Source organism: Arachis hypogaea, chromosome 13 (assembly GCF_003086295.3).
Source record: "Arachis hypogaea cultivar Tifrunner chromosome 13, arahy.Tifrunner.gnm2.J5K5, whole genome shotgun sequence".
NCBI classification, from domain to species: domain Eukaryota; kingdom Viridiplantae; phylum Streptophyta; class Magnoliopsida; order Fabales; family Fabaceae; genus Arachis; species Arachis hypogaea.
This window is the reverse complement of record NC_092048.1, coordinates 139,724,291-139,746,976: the sequence shown is the minus strand read 5'-3', so window position 1 is coordinate 139,746,976 and position 22,686 is coordinate 139,724,291. Positions and strand designations below refer to the sequence as shown.

At 32.1% G+C, this 22,686-nt stretch overlaps 3 protein-coding genes and 1 non-coding gene across 8 annotated transcripts; 3 read left to right on the top strand and 1 right to left on the bottom strand.

Moving 5' to 3' along the window:
- The first annotated feature begins 3,214 nt into the window (after positions 1-3,214).
- On the top strand, positions 3,215-8,907 carry LOC112792164 (E3 ubiquitin-protein ligase RGLG5). Of its 4 annotated transcripts, none has more exons than XR_011870068.1 (13): positions 3,215-3,785; positions 3,873-4,181; positions 5,077-5,161; positions 5,248-5,388; positions 5,494-5,607; positions 5,701-5,798; positions 5,914-5,993; positions 6,062-6,167; positions 6,259-6,386; positions 6,485-6,671; positions 6,767-6,823; positions 6,959-7,094; positions 7,715-8,907. XR_011870068.1 is itself a non-coding variant. In XM_025835291.3 (12 exons), exons 1-12 carry the CDS (start codon positions 3,774-3,776, stop codon positions 7,037-7,039), a joined length of 1,398 nt encoding a protein of 465 aa, XP_025691076.1. In that variant the 5' UTR covers positions 3,215-3,773; the 3' UTR covers positions 7,040-7,491. The 4 variants fall into 4 exon arrangements, 1 of the variants encoding a protein (XP_025691076.1); XR_003197352.3 differs by lacking the exon at positions 7,715-8,907 and adding an exon at positions 7,186-7,491; XR_003197353.3 differs by lacking the exon at positions 7,715-8,907 and adding an exon at positions 7,175-7,491.
- On the top strand, positions 8,517-11,109 carry LOC112792163 (glycosyl hydrolase 5 family protein). Its single transcript, XM_025835290.3, has 4 exons — positions 8,517-8,918; positions 9,465-9,712; positions 9,798-10,318; positions 10,399-11,109. The coding sequence occupies exons 1-4, from the start codon at positions 8,517-8,519 to the stop codon at positions 10,902-10,904; spliced, it is 1,677 nt and encodes a 558-aa protein (XP_025691075.1). The 3' UTR covers positions 10,905-11,109.
- Positions 11,110-11,353: 244 nt separating this feature from the next.
- Positions 11,354-14,549, top strand: LOC112792162 (protein SIEVE ELEMENT OCCLUSION B). 2 transcript variants are annotated; one of them, XM_072212843.1, is made up of 8 exons: positions 11,354-11,474; positions 11,590-11,800; positions 11,944-12,048; positions 12,144-12,592; positions 12,681-12,790; positions 12,870-13,012; positions 13,106-13,603; positions 13,682-14,549. In XM_072212843.1, exons 2-8 carry the CDS (start codon positions 11,615-11,617, stop codon positions 14,306-14,308), a joined length of 2,118 nt encoding a protein of 705 aa, XP_072068944.1. In that variant the 5' UTR covers positions 11,354-11,474; positions 11,590-11,614; the 3' UTR covers positions 14,309-14,549. The 2 variants fall into 2 exon arrangements, with proteins under 2 accessions (XP_072068944.1, XP_025691074.1); XM_025835289.3 differs by lacking the exon at positions 11,354-11,474 and having other exon boundaries at positions 11,523-11,800.
- Positions 14,550-16,399: 1,850 nt separating this feature from the next.
- On the bottom strand, positions 16,400-16,554 carry LOC112793600 (small nucleolar RNA snoR137). Its single transcript, XR_003198299.1, has one exon. It is a non-coding gene; the product is annotated as a small nucleolar RNA snoR137 (small nucleolar RNA).
- Between the last annotated feature and the right edge of the window lie 6,132 nt (positions 16,555-22,686).

Below are 22,686 nucleotides of genomic sequence, written 5' to 3'. Positions count from 1 at the left end.
AATATGAGAATGCATATGCATACACAATTATGGATGTTTCGTGATAAAGATCATCCATCATACCTAACGTAAATTCGTCCGTCTCAAAAAAAAGCACTATATATTCCTTAGTATTTTTTTTTTTGAAAGAAAATAAGCTCAATACACTAAATGGAGTGTACAAGAGATAAATATGAATTTTAGTAACACCTATATTATTTCCGATATAATCATCAATAATATAGGTTACTTTTACACTAGTCTTTAGAGTAATAAAACTATCTAACAACACAGTCCACTACACCTCTTAACTTATTCTAAAAAATAAACTCATTCTTACACAACCAGATATTCCATATAACGGAGAAAAATCCACTAACCATGTTTTCCGCACATCTTTTTTCAAAGGCAACGACTTCCAGCTCTCAAAGTGCTTCTTTATGGATCCTGGGATGCTCCATGCACGACTCACATGACTAATCCATGCGTACCACACCTGCCAAGTGTACTCACACGTAACAAACAAATGTTATACAGTTTCAATTTCCTTGTTACACATAATACATACATTATTACTTCGTTCAATGATGTCCAAATTACTCGGTCGATCTTTTGTATTAACTCGGCCTACAAGCACAAACCAAGTAAATAACTCTACTCGAGGTGGTACTAGTCTTTTCCATATTCTATTTGTGAACTTATAGTCGAGGATATCTTCCGTTACTGTCTGTACCTGCAAAACCTGCACAAATGAGTTAGTAGTATAAACGTCTTCCTTATCAAATTTTCACACCACTCTATCTTGTGCTCCTTCTATCAATTTCACAGCTTACAAAATAACTAAAAGATGGTTTAAGCTGTCAGTCTCCTATTGGCGTGGTTCCCTCTTCCACTGAAAGTTCCATACCCACTCTATTCTATCCCAAAACCCACAGTCCCCGATCACGGATCATTTGTTATTTGAAATCAAGTAGAGCCTCGCAAAGGAATCTTTCAACTTTTTCGACTGTAACCATGTATCTTCCCAAAATTTGGTTGATTTGCCATCATCTACTTCCATAGCCAGTCCGTCAATCATCTTTTGTCTGACATGTTGCTCTTTTATTTGCAAGTGACGAATATCTTTCCACGGGCCTGCTTTTGTCGGTATAGCTTGAGTAGACAATAATTGTCCAAAATTTAGATTATTGCAGGAGCACACAACCTTTTTCCATAACGGACAATCCTCCTTTACAAATATCCACCACCACTTAAACAATAAAATTGTATTACAGATCATTTCATCTTCCACATCTAGCCCTCTTAGTTTTTTTGGTGTCTGTATCAACTCCCACTTTACAAGAGCCAGCCGAAGACGTCCATCATCCTTCCCCCAAAAAGAAACTCCTTTCCAATGAAATTAGTTTTTTTGCCACTGTAGCTGGCATTTATACAAACTCAAATAGTATGTAGGTAGACTATTAATCATTGAATTGATGAGGACCAACTTTCCTTGCTTTCTACAAGCTAAGTTTCTCCTCTACCTTATCTATTACTGGCTTCCATGTTTTAACTAGCCTCAGATTTGCTCCTAACTCAATGCCCAAGTACTTCACTGGTAGTCTTGATGCCTGGCACCCTAATAATTGGCACATCCGATGAACTCACTCATGGCTACAATTCACTGGTATCAAGCTGGACTTGTCGAAATTAATACTCAATCCGGACATCACTTCGATGCACCTCAAAAGTCTCTTGTAATTTTTTATTGTCTCCTCCTTCGGCGGACAGAACAATATAGTGTTATCAGCAAACTGGAGATGTGATAACTCTATATTATTCTGACCGACTAATAGAGGGGCAATTCTCCTATTCCTTACAGCCTCCCTGATCATCCTGTTCAATACATCTACAACCAGCACGAATAGAAAAGGTGATAACGGGTCTCCTTGCCGAAGTCCCCTTTCCATCTTAAATGATTTGGATGGAACCCCATTAACCATTACGGAAATAGATGCTGATCTTACGTACTCTGTGATCTAGGCCCTCCATCTTCTATCGAATTTCATATTTTCTAGCATAATATCAACAAAGTTCTATTTGACTCTGTCATAGACTTTCTGAAGTCCAATTTAATAATTGTTGATGCCTTCTTCTTCACTTTTAGTCATTGTACAGTCTTACATGCTATTAACGCTCCATCATGTATTCGTTGTTCTTTGACAAATGCACTTTGTGATTCTCCCACTAGTCCTGGCATTACACTCCTCATTCTTCTTGTCAACACTTCTGATATGACCTTGTAGACGCACCCAACTATACTGATCGATCTAAGATCATTTATCTCCTTTGCACCCACGCAAATTTCGGAGCCAATACTACCCAAGTAACATTGGACTCTACTGGTAACCGCACCATCTCAAAGAAACTCAACACAGTTCCAGTGAATTTCACACCAATATTCTCCCAGCACCTCTTTATAAAGTTCATGTTATATTCCTTCAGTATATTCCTAATATTTAATTAACCTCCGAATTGAAATATAACTAGAGTCATTCGATATGATCTATAATTTATTAATATCTTTCTACTAAGAGAAAGTCTAGGAGTCAGTACTTTTTTTAAAATTTGGCCAGTATTTAACTATAAAAAAAAATGAGTAATCCCACACTATTGAATATAATTTCACATTATTAAAAATATTATTAATAATTAATTAATAATTACAAAACACAAAATTTACTGATCCTAGCACTCCTCTTCTACTAATTCCTTAACTTCTTCCTCATTGAAAGATTGCATCAATTTTGTCTGTATATTCTGTATGTATTTAGTGCATCCTTTTCTTTTTAAACCGAGACTTTGTCTAAATGGCAAAGTAAAGATATAATATAACTAAGGACTTCAATAGAGAAGTATTGATTTTGAGCCTGGAAGGACGCTAGGATGACTCTTTATTAACGATGAACCTTTTTAAATTAGGTCATGGGAAATAGGAAAATTAGTCGATTGTAAATAATATCTACTTATATAAGACCAAATATTATTTTCTAATGAAGTTTGTCATGCCACGTGTGTTGAAAATAACATAAAAGAAACCTACTCATTATATTTTCTAGATGTTTTACCGTGTGGCCCCTTTTCCTAACAAAATTAAATAAAACAAGTCAACAAATTGCGGTTGAAGAACAAGGAAAGAATAAAAAAATTGACCGAGACATTGTATAGTCTATAGTGTGTATAGTAGAATCATATTAGCCAATAGGTGGCGTTTCCGGAGATGGGTCACTTTCTTGGGTGTCACACATCCTGGAAAATGTACTGGTCAACTTAGACATGGTATAAGTCTTTCTACATTTCCTTTTCACCTGCAATACTGGGAAGGATCCATGAAATATACTTCGTATTTTCCGCTTCTTTTTTAATAAATTAACTTTGCGTGCCAGTTTGTAAGTCAATCATTGTTGTTTTCTATTGCGGATAGAGCCTATGTATATAATTATATATAGATTCTGTATCAAAATATTGCTTAGGGATTGTTGATGGTTTCAAAGACCTTCCTATATTTTAGTGTATATATAAAAATAAAAAATATAAATAAATTGGAATATATGTTTGATTAGGAGGAAATGGCTGAAAAGTTTGTTGTACTTGACTTGACCTTGCTCTAGCTTAGTTTCCTTCCAATTTCTACATCTTCTCTCGATAGATCGATCTATTAATTAGTTGAACAAGGAGAAAAGAAAAGCAAGTCTAATCTTACGTGATTAGCGTGAGACATCGATAGTTGTTAATTTCATCACAATTCATCTGCAATGCATCTAGAGGTATGAATGAAGTGATAACCGTTCTTTTACATTTGCAGTATTGAATTGTATTATAGCTCAAGATACATATGATTTTGGAATTTGTAGGCGGAGACTTGGACAGCGTTGGTTGTGATATTGTGTTTCCTTGGTTTGATTCTGAAGGAGTCAATTATGGGAGGTAAGAGTTCAAGAGAATCTGGCGGTGATAGGAGGCATGTGCCATCGTACGGTTCTGGTGGTGCTTCATCTTCATCTTGGGACAATTATGGATACTCGCAACCGCCACCGTATGCATATCAACCGTCAATTCAACACCGGCCACCCGCCGCTCCGTATTACGATTATCAACAGCCGAAAAGGAGGTTGGATAGGAGATATTCCAAGATTGCTGATAATTACCGTTCACTCGACGAGGTCAGATTAATCATTTTTTGATTGCTAGTATCAATGCCATCGTCTCATGGATCATGGAATCTTGTTAAAGTACTGAATTTTTAAAAGAATAAGTATAGAAAATTAATTTATAAGAGTTTAATTTTAATGCACCTGTAAAACTGTTTTATACAAATAGTCCATCAAAATTAAATTTAACTTTTAATTAGTTTAAATTATCTAACTTTTTTATTGTAAAATTATATTTTTAATCTTTATTTTTTGGACAATTTTGAATTTTGAATTTAGGATTTAGAATTTTAAATTTAGAATTTAAGATTTAGGGTTTAAAATTTAGGATAAAAGGAGAATTTCAAAAAGTTAATTGAAAAATAGTTGATTCCCTTAAAATCTTTTGAAAATATTCTGGACCCAGGTTAAAATCTTTTTCAAATAAAGTGAAACCTGTTCTACTTCCTTCTTTGTAAGATTTGTGATGTTAGCATTAAAAGGTTAAAAGATAACTCTTGGAGACTTCGCATGACCCAAAAATTCAAGCTATAGACAGTACAAGTATCAGGAAAGCTGCTAGATGGATCACTAAGAACTCTTTCTAGAATATTTCCTATCAGTATCAGGTGTTATCAATTATTATGATGATTTTGGCTTACATATGGTCAAAAACTTTAGTCAGTAACCAGTTCATTGCCTAGAGCAAACTAGTCCTAGCTTGTAACAAGCTAAGGTTGGTTTTTCATAAATTATATGGATGAAACTAACTGCTGAATTTCTATCGCTTTTCCCCTCAAATTTCAATATATTAATTTACATATTCATAACAAATATTATTATAGATCTGTCAGTATCAACTATTCTTTAGGTGATCTATTTCACTCAACAAAGAAAACCATTCTGAATGTAATTGTATTGCACACAGGTTACTGCTGCTCTTTCACAAGCTGGCCTAGAATCTTCTAATCTCATTGTCGGCATTGATTTCACAAAAAGCAATGAGTGGACAGGTTTTATATCCTATTCACTTCTTGATCATTGAATCTCTTGTAGTAATTTGTGGTACTAAATTTATACAATTAACTTTGAAAATCAGGAAAGAGATCATTCAACCGAAAAAGTTTACATCATCTCGGAAATGGCCATAATCCTTATGAACAGGCGATCTCCATTATTGGGACAACTCTATCTGCCTTTGACGAGGATAACTTGATTCCATGTTTTGGATTCGGAGATGGTAATGCCACCCAGAATTACAGATAGATCTTCATGTTTTTCCCATTGCTTGCATTTCCAAATTGCAAACTTGATTTTCTTTCCTGTGCTTCTCTCCCATTGTCAGCATCAACACATGATCAAGATGTCTTCAGTTTCTACCCAGATGATAGATTCTGCAATGGATTTGAGGAAGTTTTGTCAAAATACAGAGAAATTGTTCCTCGTCTCAAACTAGCAGGTGTTGCCCTCACCAGTTATCTTAGTTCTTAGATAGCATTTTTGAATCAGGCCAAGTAGTATGTATAACTCATTGCATTTAATTATGTGACAGGACCCACTTCTTTCGCACCTATCATTGAGATGGCAATGACTATTGTTGAGCAAAGTGGTGGCCAATATCATGTCTTGCTAATAATTGCTGATGGACAGGTAGGTATCTTTCATACATATGTATGTATGTATGTACTTCCATTGCTAATTTTTTGTTATAAATGTTAAGCATAAACTCCAATTTGCATCGATGATACTCAAAATGTTGGCACAGGTGACCAGAAGCGTTGACACAGAGCGTGGCCAGTTAAGTCCACAGGAACAGAAGACAATTGATGCAATTGTAAAAGCCAGGTGATTATTTTTGCTTTCTCTCTTCTGTAATTCCCATTCTCCATTCTTATATTTTTCACAAATTGCAGTGAGTATCCACTGTCAATAGTTTTGGTGGGAGTTGGAGATGGACCATGGGATATGATGAGGGAATTTGATGATAACATTCCTGCTCGAGCCTTTGACAATTTCCAGGTCTTGTAATTCACTTAGACTTGGCCTTAACCTTACTTCCCAAATTTCATATGTTCATAACTATAATGACATGTGTTTTATGTCCTGCCAGTTTGTGAATTTTACTGAAATAATGTCAAAGAGTGTAGATTCAGAAAGGAAAGAGACAGAGTTTGCTCTATCAGCTCTGATGGAGATACCTTCTCAATATAAGGCAACCATAGACCATGGCATATTGGGGTATGAAAATATGGTACCACTACTCCTCATAGTCTTAGTTTGATATGTGTATGTACATGTTTCCCTGAATCTTGTGTTGTTTTAATTGATGAAATTAGTGCTCGGAGGGGATATTCACCGGACAGGGTTGCTTTACCTCCACCTCAATATGACAGGGCTTCCAGCAGCAACAACATATCTTTTCGCAGTAATAGTTTTCAGCAGAGTACTCCTTCGCACACTGTCTATGATAATGCAGTTAGTACCAGTGCAGAATCATCACCGGGTGGCTTATATGATCATAAGGTATTAACATCATTCTATTTAACCTGAGATTCAACTTGACTAGCATATTTTCGTGATTTGATCATCATGATTCATGATCTAATGGTGAATTGCAGCTTTGTCCAATTTGTCTTACTAATGGGAAGGATATGGCCTTTGGTTGTGGGCATCAGGTAAGCAATTATATAATATGGTGATACTGATATATATATATATATATATATATATATATATATATATAAGTAAACTTGATTATAAGACTTTATGAAATGTTCTAATTCACATATCACCTTTTCCTCACATGACAGACTTGTTGTAACTGTGGAGAGAATCTTGAATTCTGCCCCATTTGCAGGAGCACAATCGATACTAGAATAAAGCTTTACTAGTTAACTTGGCTCAAACCCTTGTTTCTGTGGCACATGCATACATTGTTAGAACAAGGTTAGCTCATATATCATTCATAAACTTAGCTTTCTATTGATGGCATTGAATAAGTAAAAAAAAGTTAACTAACGTGACAGAGTATATGCAGGGGAACTTGATCGATATGTAGTTAGCCTTGTACACAAAACTACGTTCACGATTTTGAACTAATGTTCCAACTTAATCATACTTGTTTATAGAGAGAGTGGGTTTCCTCCTTGTATATATGAAGTTTGATTTGTGTGTTGTGAGAAAAGGACTTGGTTCATCTAGATTTATTTTGACGTATGTATAATAGTATTTGTTTTAGCTTTCTTTTCTTGCGTCTGATTTTGGTTGATGTATCCCGTAGAGAATCAGAAACTAGATCTGTATTATTTGATTTAATTTTATTTGATTAGTTGCATTTCATGAATTTTTAGCATGATATATCCACCTCACTGACCTCGGACTACATTCTCAACCTAATAAAAAAAAGGGTATATATATTTGCACTTTAATAACCATGAAAGACAACGGCCACATGAATAAGTATACTCCTGTTACTCGATCATTGTGAATAAAGAAGTTAATTTAAAGCATAAGCCCCTGTAGGAAACAAAATAAAAATAAAGGTGTATTCTTTTCTTTTAAAAAAGGTCAGAGAGAAATGAGAGATCAGCAGAGAAGCAAATACACGGATGATGGATGCATGTAGAAATCAAGTAAGAAAGAAAGAATACAAGACGAAAAGGAACGTTGTAGTAGAAGCAATATATAGTCGTATATATGCTCCAAAATAAAAAGCAACAACCCACTGATCTTTCTCCTTCTCTTGAAGCAAACAATTAAGAGTATAAGATGCAAACTACTATATTGGCATTTTCTGAGACGGATGCCATGTTGATGCAGGTCTTTTTTCTTTAACAAATTATATATAGGTTGCGTCTCATATTATTAAGCTTAAAACTAACTGGATGGAGTCACGACACGTTCTGTGAAGTTCTAACATGACATACTACACTTAGCTCTTTTCTTAAACACTTCAGCTTATTAGCCCAACTATATATATTTTCTTTGACGGCAAACATCCTTAATCAATAATTAATCTATTTGAGAAACTGTTGCTTTTACGCCATAACAATATTAAGAAAAACCATGCAGCAGTTGCTAGAGTAAGTAGTAAACGGCATCTTATCAAATATATGGTGTGCGGCTTTAATTAATTTGTTTAGTAAAAGAAAAGATTCGGGATTTAAAACCTACCAAACTTATAGATGATTGTAATGAGTTTTTTCCTTTTGTGTAGCTTAATAAGTTTCTTATTTTTCTAGTAAGAAAATAATGATAGGATAAAGTTCAATAAACAAATGGTGCGTGTTTTATGAGTCATCGAAGTCATAATAAATAGATGGGAAGCATATCCGTCCTTTATTTTCCCTCAAAGAAAAGAAAGAAGAAATGGGAAGGAGAAGATGCTCCACCTTTTTGGTGTTGTTATTGACACTCCAAGTGGTGAAGGCTCTGACGGAGGAGGTTCCACTAAGCACGAATTCACGGTGGATAGTAAACCAACAAGGGAAGAGGGTGAAGCTTGCGTGCGTCAATTGGGTGTCCCATCTAGAACCCGTGGTGGCGGAGGGGCTTAGCAAGAAGCCCGTGGATGTGATCTCGAAGGGGATAAAGTCCATGGGCTTCAACTGTGTGAGGCTCACTTGGCCCATTCTATTGGTCACCAATGACTCCCTCGCTTCTCTAACCGTTAGACAATCATTTCAGAGCCTTGGCCTAACTGATTCCGTTGCTGGCATCCAAGCCAATAACCCCTCCATCATCGATCTCAATCTCATCCAAGCTTTTCAGGTCTCTAAACCATTATAATATTCCTTAATTTGTTCCCACATGATGCTTTTCTATTATTTATTTATTGCTACAAATACATGCTGACATGCGTGATGCTTATGTGATAGCGATATTCACTATAAATTAAATTTCCTTTGTCGCAAGTAGCCACTAATAAAAACATATTATATATCAACAATTATACTCCCTGCTTAATGCTTATATTCAACCGTGTTGTAACATAGTTTAAGAGCTTAATTAGTTGGACTACTCTCTCAACCACCTAACATATTAAATACATGATTCTTTTAGTGGCAGGCCATTTCATTTTTTTTATTTCTTATCATTTAAATTTAAATATTACGTGTGTTTCTTAAGATGGTTTCGCCTATTTTTGACTTACACTTATTTTTTGAATTTAAATAAACAAAAAAAAAATTGTAGTAATGTGTAACAGTTTGTTAGTATCAAAATCAAAAGATAGTGTGTCATTTATGTATAACTAATTATTGAAATTGAATAGATGCATTTACTGTTTTGAAAGAATAACAATGTATTGCAAATCAGGCAGTGGTGAAGAGTCTCGGGGACAACGATGTGATGGTGATCTTGGACAACCACATAACCGAACCAGGTTGGTGCTGCAATAACAACGATGGCAATGGCTTCTTCGGCGATAAATATTTCAACCCAGACCTCTGGATCCAAGGCCTCACCAAGATGGCCACTATTTTCAACGGAGTCACCAACGTTGTAGGCATGAGCTTAAGAAACGAGCTTCGTGGCCCCAGACAGAATGTCAACGATTGGTACAAGTATGATATCTCTAAATAACTCTCTTTTAGGGTTTTGAGATTTGGAATTTACGTTACTGTCCTTGTGTTGTTTATGAACATGAAGGTATATGGTGAAAGGAGCGGAATCGGTTCATGCAGCGAACCCAAATGTGATTGTAATCTTGTCCGGCTTAAGTTTTGACAAGGACTTATCGTTCGTTAGGAATAGAGCAGTGCAAGTGTCCTTTAAGGGGAAACTAGTTTTTGAGGCGCACTGGTATGCCTTCACGGATGGTCAAGCTTGGGTTCAAGGGAACCCCAACCAAGTGTGTGGACAAGTGTCTGCAAACGTCATCACCAATTCTGCTTTCTTGCTGGACCAAGGATGGCCCTTGTTTTTCAGCGAGTTTGGGTTGGACTTGAGAGGCACCAATCTTAATGATAATAGGTACATCACCTGCTTCATGGCTCTCGCGGCTGACCTGGACTTCGATTGGGCCTATTGGACTCTTGTTGGCAGTTACTATTTTAGACAAGGCGTTGCTGGAATGGAAGAGTTTTATGGGCTTCTTACTTGGGACTGGGCCAATGTTAGAAATACTACGTTCTTGCAAAGGATCTCTTCCCTACAACTTCCCTTCCGAGGTAAGCAAAAGCCCATTGATTTGGCCCATTGAAGTGTATTTACTGTTTAGGTGTTTAATTAAGTTTTGTATTTTATGTAGGACCAGGCATAACACAAGGTAATCCATACAAAGTGATTTACCATCCTTTGACGGGGCTTTGTGTGACAAGGAAGTCAATACAAGACCCATTGAGGTTGGGCCCTTGTTCTAACTCTGATGGTTGGAAGTATACGCCTCAAAAGATACTAAACGTAATGGGAACTTACTATTGCTTACAAGCGGATCAAGAAGGAAATCCTGCAAAACTTAGCATAATTTGCTCTGCTTCTAACTCTAAATGGGAAATGATCTCAGACTCAAAGTTGCACCTCTCCTCTAACCTCACCGATGGTTCTAAGGTTTGTTTGGATATAGATTCCAACAATAATATTGTGACCAATGCCTGCAAATGCTTGAGCACAGATCATACTTGTGACCCTGGAAGCCAATGGTTCAAACTTGTTGACACTGGAAGGTCAACAACCTCATCCATGTTGGATTTACCATATGCTTTATGGGATTCATTATTCGAGTTAACAAGTCTGCTTTCAAAGGCATATTTGTAAATTTATTTGACAATTTGTACTCAAGTGTATTGGCATTACAAAAATGACATTAATTATGTAGAGTCTTGCTTAGCAAATCATAAATGTACGATAAAAGTATGAAGAAGCAGAAAAATGGGTTGGGGGTGGTGCTGCAACAAATGTAAACTAATCATTACTGAAGTGTTGAAAGTTTAAATAGTCTGATTCCTTCATATCATAAAAAGTTGTGTGAATTTTATACCTTTCTTATATATCTTAACTTGTAAACACATGATTCTTTCAGTACTAGTAACTTTTGCAAGGTGTGAATCCAAAAGTTTGATCGAAGAATATATAGAGCACTTAGTTACTAGATTGCTAATGAAGAACATTTAGCAAAACTTTAAGTTACTCATAAAGTACAACGATACAAATTAAAAAGCTTACACCACTCGTGTGATAATCCATTAATCTTACAAGTGTTTAGCAGAACATACCAACTACAAGAAAGCCATAAAATAAAGGTGATCGATACTGGCGAGCCTTTATCTGAAATCTCAGATTCTCCATGGTTACTTTATAGAGGAGTTAAACCCCAAAACAAGCAAGGTAGAAATTTAATAAATTTGGAATGAATGAATAATTATATATAAGGCTTAGAGGTAGCTAGCTACCATTGCTCCTAACTGGTATCTGTTAAATTCCACTGTGCCTTTTGCTGCAGCAGCATTACTTGATTCTTATTGAAGATGGCAATGGTGCCCAGGAAGTTGCAATCCCACTTTTTTTCAGCATCAGATGACAGTACAATGACCAAACAAATTCGTGCCACTCATGCTCCTGTTGATGATGAACGCATTGATGTTAGGCCTCTTCTTAATGTGGTTCAACACATTTTCAACTCTGCTGCTTCTATCATCCCTGGCATTGTTCAGGTATATCTTATTTAAATAGTATTCTTTTAAGATTATCTTATTTTAACAAAGACACTTTTCTAATATAATATATGAATATCTTTTGATGCATCTTATTAAAGTATAGTTATTAAATATTTGACTTGTGCTGAAACTTCACACAGGGAAAGCCAGCAAAATTGGATGGCTTAATGGATAGCTTCCAACAATCTGAGTTAACTGACATGCTAGATATCACCTCCCACACAATTAACAAAGTTTCTTGCGAGGTTTTGTTTTTATTTTTTTATTTTTGAAAAATAAATTGTTTCATATATGATTATATATACACTCTAATCTCTTAATGCCTTCATGGTTGTGTCAGATATCTTGCAAGTGTTTGAGTGGTGGAGATGCACATGCCACAACCATGGGGATACTAAGCATGCTGTCAAGGTATTCATGGGAGGCCAAGGTGGTGATAGCATTGGCAGCATTCGGGACCAACTTTGGCAAGTTCTGGCTTCTGGCTCAGGTTCATGCCACCAACCCTCTTGCCAGGTCTGTTGCAATGTTGAAGCACATCCATGAAACGCTGGAACAAGTGAATGAATTGGGACCCAAGTTTGAAGCAATCAGCCACCTTCTCAAGGCCATGTTGGATGTAACCAACTACATTATGCAGTTCCATGAGCTTCCCTCTCAGTACATTGACCCTGAAGCACCAGAGACACTAGCTGCCTCCAATCTTATTCCAAGTGCTGTCTATTGGACCATTCGGAGTATCATCGCCTGCGCAACACAGATTCTAGGCATCATTGGCCTCAGTCAAGGGTATTAATCAATATAAAATATCCTAGCAGCTCATGATTTTTGAGATCAAATTCAAATTCTGAATTAAACTTGTCTGTTTTTGTCTTAGATTCATGTCATCAACAATAGAGACTTGGGAACTTTCAAGTTTGGCTCATAAGCTCAGTAACATAAACAGCCACCTTCTTAAGCAACTTGACCTCTGTCGTCAACATTTAGGTATGCCAGTCTTATTTGCTTATTCACAACAATGATACATATGTTGAAGAAACGCTTGAAATATCATGTTATGATGCAGATGATAACAAACAACGAGAAGCATTTGAAACACTTCAGATCCTTTTTCAGACATCCCACCCTGACAACATGAAGATTCTCAAAGCCTTGATTTACAACAAGGATGATATGTTGCCATTGTTTGATGGCTCTACCAAACAACGGGTTAACCCTGATATTTAGTTTATGATCATGTTTGCTCATTAGTTCTTACACCAGTACATGTAGTAATGCCATCATCCAATGCTTCATCTTCAGGTTAGCATTGAGGTGCTGCGGAAGAAAATTGTGTTACTCTACATAACAGACCTCCATCATATTTCTGATCAAGAAATCATGATCATTGACCAAATGTATCAAGAATCACGCCAGGAATCGAGCAGGTTTGAGAGCCAATACGAATTAGTTTGGATCCCAATTGTGGACAAGGGAACCCCATGGACAGAAGAGAAACAAAACAAGTTTGTGAAGCTGCAATCTATGATGACTTGGTACTCACTCTACGACCCTTCCATGTTGGAGCCAGCAACCATCAGGTACATAAAAGAGGTGTGGCTTTTCAATAATGCCAAGCCAATAATTGTAGTTCTGGATCAGCAAGGAAAGGTTGTTAACCTGAATGCAATACACATGATGTGGATTTGGGGAAGCTTGGCTTATCCTTTCTCCAGTTCAAGGGAGGAAGCATTGTGGAAGCAAGAATCATGGCGGCTTGAACTGTTGGCAGATACAATTCATCCATCTCTCTATGATTGGGTATAGTATAGTCCTCCCATTCTTTCTTTAGATAATTTCATAATGCACTTCCATATATAATTTTTAAACTCCTTCCAGATAGCACAAGGCACATACATATGCTTGTATGGAGGGGACGACATAGAGTGGATTCGGAAGTTCACAAGGAAGGCACGATCACTGGCAGAAACTCTCAAGTTACCACTGGAGATGATCTATGTAGGGAGAAGCAACCCAGGAGAAAAGGTTCGAAAAATCAACACGGTCATTGAAGAAGAAAAGTTAAGCAACACACTCCCTGACCCTGGGCTTACCCTTATATGGTTCTTCTGGGTTAGGCTGGAGAGCATGTGGCACTCAAAACTGCAGCAGGAAAAGAAAGTTGAAAATGATGAGATAATGCATGAGATAATGAGGATTCTAGGCTTTGACAGCAGTGAGCAAGGGTGGGTTGTTATGAGCAGAGGCACAGAGACTATGATGGCAAAGGGAAAGGGAGACACATTCCTGAATTGCCTCAATGACTATGATCAATGGAAGGACAAGGCAGAGGAGAAAGGGGTTTTGCCTGCAATGGATGATTATATTCAAGGATTACAAACCCCACATCATTGTAACCGCTTGATACTGCCGGGAACCAATGGCAGAATCCCAGATAAGGTGGTTTGTGTCGAATGCGGCCGTCCCATGGAAAAGTTCTACATGTATCGCTGCTGCACAGACTGAAATATCAAATCAACTTCATATTTCATATGTATGCTTACGCCATTTGAACCCCCTTTTTCTTGTTAATTTAGACCCAAGCACCATACAAAATAAAAGTCTACTCTCCAAAAACGTGAGTCAGTAATATTTTTCAATTTAGCATGTTCAAATTTAGACTCCAAGATGTACTTCCATTTAGTCCTACTGTTTTGTAAAGTTTAACCTCCAAACACTGATCAATCTATTGTTGTTTATACTTGATTCCATCTGCATCTATGGCTCCATTTTTTTGGGGGGTTTTACAAGACAAAAGATTGTTTTACTTTTACATTAAAGAACAATGTGCTAAGCTCTAACAAGTAATTAAGAATGGTAAAATAAGATTAACAAGGCAAATAAATGGTCATTGTGGAGTAGATTTAGTGGCAGTGGTAACAGAGTTCCATATCTGTGCAAGAGGGGCAATGATAGCACCCATTCCTCTAAGTGTGGCAGCAGAGGCAACTCCAATTGCAACAGTCTCAACATAACAAGGCTTTGAATCAAGCTTCATGTAACATATCACTCCGGATCCTCTATTCATCCCTTGGGATTCATAATGTGATATCAGCTCCTTTGGCGACGGAATCTTCCTTTTCTGGTTTGGTTTCGATGAGGGTGATGCATTTGGAATTGGTGGCTTTTCAATCTCTAAGAGCTCTTCACAGTTAAGTCACCAGAACCTGTGCGGATCCAGTGTCTTGAAATCATCAGAAAGATGTCACTATTGCTACAAAGAGTCGAATGCTAAAGAGTAAAGAGCAATACTAGCTGAACATCAAAATTTATTATTTTTTGTCATCACTTAACTAGTAATAACTTGCATTTATATTTATATGTATTTATATATAAAAAATATATAATTTACACTTATATTTATCAAAATTTACACAAATAAATAACAATTTAATATTTGTAATGTAATTGTAAAAACCGAACCGATCGATTCGATTGAAAAATTGGTGAATAGAATTATGAACCGGTTTGATTCGTTCTTTGGACTATTTAAAGATGAAAATCGACATAAATTGAAAAAAAAAACCGGTCCAATTAGTTCGACAACGGTAGACTCTATAGTGCTCCATAGCATCGTATCTCTACCTGTGATCTAGGGCATCCTACGGTCCTTCAACGTGCCACTTGTCCATCTGTTAGCATTTGTTAGTTTGGAAAATTCCAAAATATTAGAAGCAGGGTTTGAACAGAAACCTTTTGAGTGCAATTCACCTTCAATGCCACTTTGTCAACATAGTTCTCATTCTTATATGTGACAAACATTAGTTAGATAATAAATTTTTGAATTAAATAATTATATAAATATCTAATTTAATTTTAATTTTGTATTTTTTATTTTTTGAATTAATGATATTTTTAATTATGTACTATTATTAATAGAAATATAAACTTTACTAAAAATTTATTAATCTTTATCTATTTTAATGTTAGTATTGTGATTAAAGTTATTTGTTTTGATATTAATATTAAAATTTACTGATATTATGGATTGGTATTCTTATTGTATCAAATTAAAATACTATTGTAGTAGTACTAACTAATTTTATGTTTATATTTGTATTAATTGTCTTTAAAATTTGAGACTTATTTATTCTTAAAATATTGGTAAAGATGTGTATTTTAAAATTTTTAAGATTTTTGACTATTTTTTAATTACATATAACCGATTTTACCGATTTAAATAGAGATTTATCGGTTGAACTAATAAACCAATAAAATCGATTCGGTTCTTTTGTGATAGTTAAATAATGGCCAAAATTATTAAGATGCCCCTAGAGTTTTTTAATACTAGAAGTAACATTTTTCTGCATTTAAATTTTGAATTTAATTTTTTTAAATTTTAAATTTTTATTTAAAAAATTAAAATATAATTTTTCATTTATAAATATTTTTTCTTTCATCTTTTTCTTTTTTAGATTCTACCTGTCAAATAAATGATATATTTTTTCAATTATATTTTTTTATATTAACTATAAAATAAATAATAAAAATTTACACTTTATTCTCTAAAATAAAAATTAAAAGTTAAAGGATCCAAATCGCAAATGGTCATACTTTGATTGTACCAGTAGACATGTAGCATAATGTAACTCAAAAAATATTACAATACGCTGTTTAAAATTGGTTAATTAAGAAAATTCGATATAGACTTCGAAAACATGAACATCCCCAACTTCAATATAAAAAAAGATTTTACCAGAATAAGCAACCATACAAAAGAAAAGTAAAAATACAAATAAGTGAATGTGTATAAACAACACGACCGAGAAAAAAACTACGATAATAAGAATGTGTAGTTAATTGGTAGAGACATGAAAGACTCAAAGAAGTTTTCGTTGAAGATTGATATACGCTTTCATTGACACGTCTTTCTGCAAAAACAATTTAGACGAAAAATGTAACGCCTTTCAAAAGCGACGACAAAGAATGTGAAATTTGGAGCTCCTTCTGATTCCCATGCCATAAGCCTAGGGCTGGTAATGAGTAGGGTAGGGTTTGGACTCTACTCTAATTCTATTTGCGGGTTGAAAATTTAAAATTCTACCTTACCTTACTCGCAAATTGAAAATCTCTCAATCCTAAGCATATCCGTACCCTAAAGTTCTAAACCCTACTCTATCAGGTTTTATCCGCAGAAAAATAAAAAATTTTCAAGCAAACATAAAATTCAACCATTCCAAATTTCATACATATTAATAAAATAAAAAATAAAAAACTAAGTTCAAATTAATAAAATCTTAGAAAAATCCAACATAAATTTACAAATAATATGATCATCAACTAACTTAGTGATTATTTCAAATTTTTATAAGAGGAAGATTGTGAGTTCAACACTCACTTTCTTCATTATATACATAACTTTTACATATATATTATATAATGTATTAGGAGTACGGGTATAGTAGAGTAGGGTATACCATACTCTACTTTATCTATAGCAGAGCGAGTAGACAACCCTAAACCTTGCTTTGTCCTACCTGCTCCTCTTTGGGCTTAAGCCCTTCTTCTAATCGGGGCTAACGCACTACAAACCAAACATATCCAATACCATTGCTCTTAGAGAAAACAATAAAGAGGCAGCCGAGCCTTGGGCTAGTGGCAGGATCTGCTGCCTCGCAAGTAGCTGCACCCAGGTTTAAATTTTAGGAGAGGAATTATGAACCTTTAAATGAACTCATGTAGTGTGTGTGAGTGTGTTGTGTGGGTGTGTAATACATGAGTAATGCCTAGAATTAGGGGCTGTCTAATCCATCTGACCAAAAAAAAAAAAGAGAAAACAATAAAGAGAAAAACCAACAAAAAGAATACAATTAACATTTAAAATAAACATAGACAGTATAGAAAATTAATTTCTAAGTAGTTAATATTATCCATTTTTTATTTATTAAATTGTTGTTTTAACCTTCAATTTTTAGATGATTTAGAATATTTAAAGTTATATTTTAGAATTTAGACTTACTAAATAAATATAGACTTACATTTTTTCTAACAGTTATTATCTTTCCAATATTTGGATGACATGCTGATGGAATTACGTGGAGTTTAGAAAATGACATCCTTCTCCAGAAGTTTGATTCTGCCAATAATTTCGTGTATGTTTAGTAATTTAGTTTAACGTTCAAAAAGTGTACACGTTTAAAAGTGTTAAACATTAGATTAAATTTGTTTGGATTATTTATTTAAAAAAATTCTAAAAAATTAATTTTGTTATAAACCAATTTAATTAACTCTTTTTTATTTTTAGTTTTGAAAATCCAAAAGATAGGAATAATAAAAAGTTGTTTTTATCTTTTTTTATGTAACTAGTATATTTTTCAATTAGTTTACTATAATTGGTTATATCCTAAATTAGTTTTCTAGTAAAATTCTTTTTTTAACATGATTTTTACTCTTAAACGTATTTTTACTTGAAGCAACATTTTGTAGTTTTTATTTTTAGTTTTTATCATTGATAATTGATTGCAAAATTTATTTTTTCAGTTATCCTTCTTCACTTTCTTCTTTTTATACATACACGGTCTTCTTCATTTTATTTCTCAACTATCATTCTTCACTTTTTCATCTTTTCTACATGCAAGATTATCTTTATTTTGGTTTTTAACTATCTTTTTTTATTTGTCATCTTTATTTTATTTTATGCATCTTATTGTTATTTTTATTTAATTTATAAACCTGTTTGGCTTTTATTATTATAGTTTATAATTATTAGATATTATAAGTTATATATATTTAATATTATGTGTAGTTTCTTATAATATGCATATAATATTTAAGATGATATTTTATATAATAATATAGCAATATAAAAATAGTTAGAATAATAATATTAAAATTTTGATCTAATTTTTACTTTTTTAGTAATTTCACATCTAAAAATATTTTAATCATTATTATCTAAATAATATTTTATCAATTATAATTATTTTTAAATTAAATATTAAAATATAAATCACATTAAAACAAACTCAACTTTAATTAAAATCAATTTTATTATAATCAAATTAAATTTAATTTCAATTTACAAAAACTAAATCAAACACACGCTATTGGGATAAAAGCATGCGCAAGGTGCTTGCAATTATTGGCCTGTTGATGCAATTGCAAAATTTAATCTCTAGTAGTATGTTTTCTTTGTATTTATTTCGGGGGCACAGTTGACTATATAGGAAAGCATTGAAAATTTTTGTCCATTAGCGAGTAATTTGTTAATGACAGAATCTTTGCTGAATTCAGCAGGCATCACTCAAATTTGAATACATATATACATTATATATTTAAATGTGGAATCAGTCTTCGGTAGAAAAATCTCACTCAACTATAGATAAACATATTCATCAATTGCTATGCTGCTAATAATATATAATATACTTATAGTAATTATTAATTAATGATCTATAACTATTAGAATTTAGATCTTACGGGAGCATTAGTATAATTATATTGATTAAATTAATTATATAGATTATACGATGTGACGATGATGATTGATGAGACGAGGACAGCACCATCATTCCTCGTGCTCAACTTGCATGTCAACTTGAATTTCCAATTCACACAGCAGCTTCCTTCTAAGTTCTCGTCAGCAGATCATGCATATACTTTGAGGAATAATCTAGAACATGTATACACTCATTTACATCAAATTTGACTTATTAAAATTAGAGTCTAGTTAAGGTGTTTAATATAAAAAGAATTTTTGAAAATAAAATTTTCCATGTTTTTGTAATCTATTTATTTAAAGAAAAAAATTAAATACTTTAGATAATCTATTAACAAGTGCAAAATACCATTAAAAAAATACTCTAAAACACTGTTAAAAAAATTAATTATTAAAAAAATTTTGAAACTAAAATTATTAAAAAAATTAATGTTTATAATAGTTAAAAAAATAACCAATTGTTTTATAAAAAGATAAATATATCTTTAACTATTTTTCATAATTTTTATAGCAATAAATTTTAGAAAAAAATTCCACTTTTCTCTCTTGAAAAATGCTAAAATAAAACTCTTTTTTCTATATTTGTAAAATATACATTTTTCTCCCTTATAACTTTTAAAAAATCTTTTTTAATCCATTTTAATTTTTTTTGTATTAATTAATGTTTTTATCCATTTTTTAAGAAAAATAAATTACTTTTTACAAAAATACCTTTTAGCAAAAATTTTATTTTTTATCATTAAATTTTATTTACTAAAACATCCTTTAATAAATTATTTTTTATTGATTAAATTGTATTTTTACTAAAATATTTTTTAAAAAGTTTTAATAATTAAATTTATTTTTTTAAGAAATCCTTCAATAATTTTTAATTATTAAATTATAATTTTACCAAAATTTTTATTAATAATTATTTTTATATTTTACTATTAATTTTCTGATATCAATATATATTATTTTAACATTAAATAAAAGAAATTTTACCAAGATTTTTTTAATGTTAAAATGATATATATTGATATTGAAAAATTAATAATAAAATATAACTATAATTGTTAAAAAAAATTTGGTAAAATTACAATTTAATAATTAAAAATTTATTGAAGGGTATTTAAAAAAAATAATTTAATTATTAAATTTTTAAAAAGTATTTTAGTAAAAATACAATTTAATTAATAAAAAATAATTTATTAAAGGTTATTTTAGTAAGAAAAATTTAATGACAAAAAAATAAAACTTTTGTTAAAGGGTATTTTTGTAAAAAATAATTTATTTTTCAAAAAAAATGGACAAAGTTAACATTATTAATTAACACAAAAAATTTAAAATTGATTAAAGAGAAAGTTTTTTAAAAGTTATAAAAGAAGAGAATATATATTTTACAAATGGAAAAGGAAGTATCATTTTAGCATCTCAGAAGAGAGTAAAATTTTTCCTAAATTTTATTCTTTCTAAAATTTTGGCCATTTACATGAAACAGTATAAGAAAATAATGTTTTTTCTAAAGGGCATAAATAATAGACTAAAAAAAAGTTAATTTTAATTTTAAAAATTTAAATTTTAAATTAATTAGATTAATTCATATTTAGTAAGTCTAAAATATAGTCTATTATTCACATTATTTATAATTTTTGTTTTTTACTTAACAAATTGTATCTACATAATTATTTATTTTTTTATTTATGCGGTCTTTTTTTTCTTTCTTCCTCCTTCTTTTGGTCTCTCTTTCTCTTCACTTCATGGAATGGATCTCATCTAACCCTTGTGATTCAGTTTGGATAGTTATTAATGTAAATAGAAGACACTGCAATTCGGTACGTATGTGGTATATGACTTAAGTAGGGAATATTAATAAATGTTATGTTAGGTAACTAATAATTTGTTTGAATAATATAAATAATCACTAATCAAATTAAAATACATTATACCTCTAAATTATTCACTTAAATTTTAATATTAGAATAATCATCTGCACACCTAGTGAAATGAATATCTAAAATATCGATTATTTATATTATTTAGTATTTTCATTGTCTACCTATACTTTTCCTATTAATAATGCTTCGCAAATAAATCGGTTCTTGTAAGCTTAAGATTTAATCTAATACTAAAACGTTTACTAGACTAGTAAAGTATAATGCGGATAGCAAATAAAGCAGAGATAAACAAAAGATTTTTGGCAGAAGGTTTTAAAGATTGTGTCTAGCGACGATTTTGGAAGATTACTTCGCTAATGGCTCTCAGGTCTTTTCGATTTGGTCACAATGTTAAAAAAAAATCTACATATTAACCTTTTTCAATACAGGCATTTATGAATTTACAAAATTTTCTTTTCAACTGATCAAATATAACCCTAACTAACTGTTATTTGACCAATGGCTAATAATAAATTAGTCATTTACTAATCAATAATATTAGAGAAAGAAAAACAGTTAAAAAATTTTTTATTTAATATTCATTAATTACTGTGTTTTTGATTGATTTTAACTAAAAATTTTTTATTATCAAACATTTTTGTTTACTGATTTACTCTTTTGATCATCCTTAGTCCTTAAAGCCAAGGACACAAAACTAATGGCATATTTGTCTCTTGTTGTACCCCATTCTCATTCCAATTTCTCACTCTCTTCGTTCAAGTTTTCTCTTAATCACTGTGCCTACGCCGATGCCACTACCACTGCTGCCTCATGTTCAACAAAACAGCCTGAACCAAATGATGAAGAAATAACTAAGCAAAATGTTATAACTTATAAGCATAACGAGTGATTAATGAGATCAGCTATTCATAATATCCGCAACAATTAAACTATATAAAATGTGGAGTAAAAAAAGGGTATAGTTTGTAATTGGACAAAATAATCGGACAAAATGCATCGAACAATAATATAGTCTGTAATTGGACAAAATAAGCTTCCTTATCTCCTCTCGTTTGCTCGGAAGCAGTACAATAATATAATTCCTTCAACAAATTGAAATACTTACATGGTTTAACGATAAGAGAAAGTTGTTTTTAAGCTCACTACTACGTCACCAACAAATATTATTAATTTAAATTTATATTTAATTAATAATAATTTATATTTATATTTATTATAATTTATATATATAAATTAATAAAATTTATTTATTAAAAATAATTTAATATTTATACTGACTAAATATTAACCAAAATTGATAAAAATTATTTACTCTTAAGAGTCTTTTTATATTTTTTTTTATTCTATTATTCATTCTATTTAAAAAAAATAGTACAATAATAATTTAATATAGTCAAATACAACTTACAAAAAGCATGTTAATTAAATTATGAGTACAATTTTGAAATAACAAATTTATTATATTACAAAATGAAATAATTATCCATAAATTATTTTCTAATGCTAATGGGGAAGGTCAACATTTAACC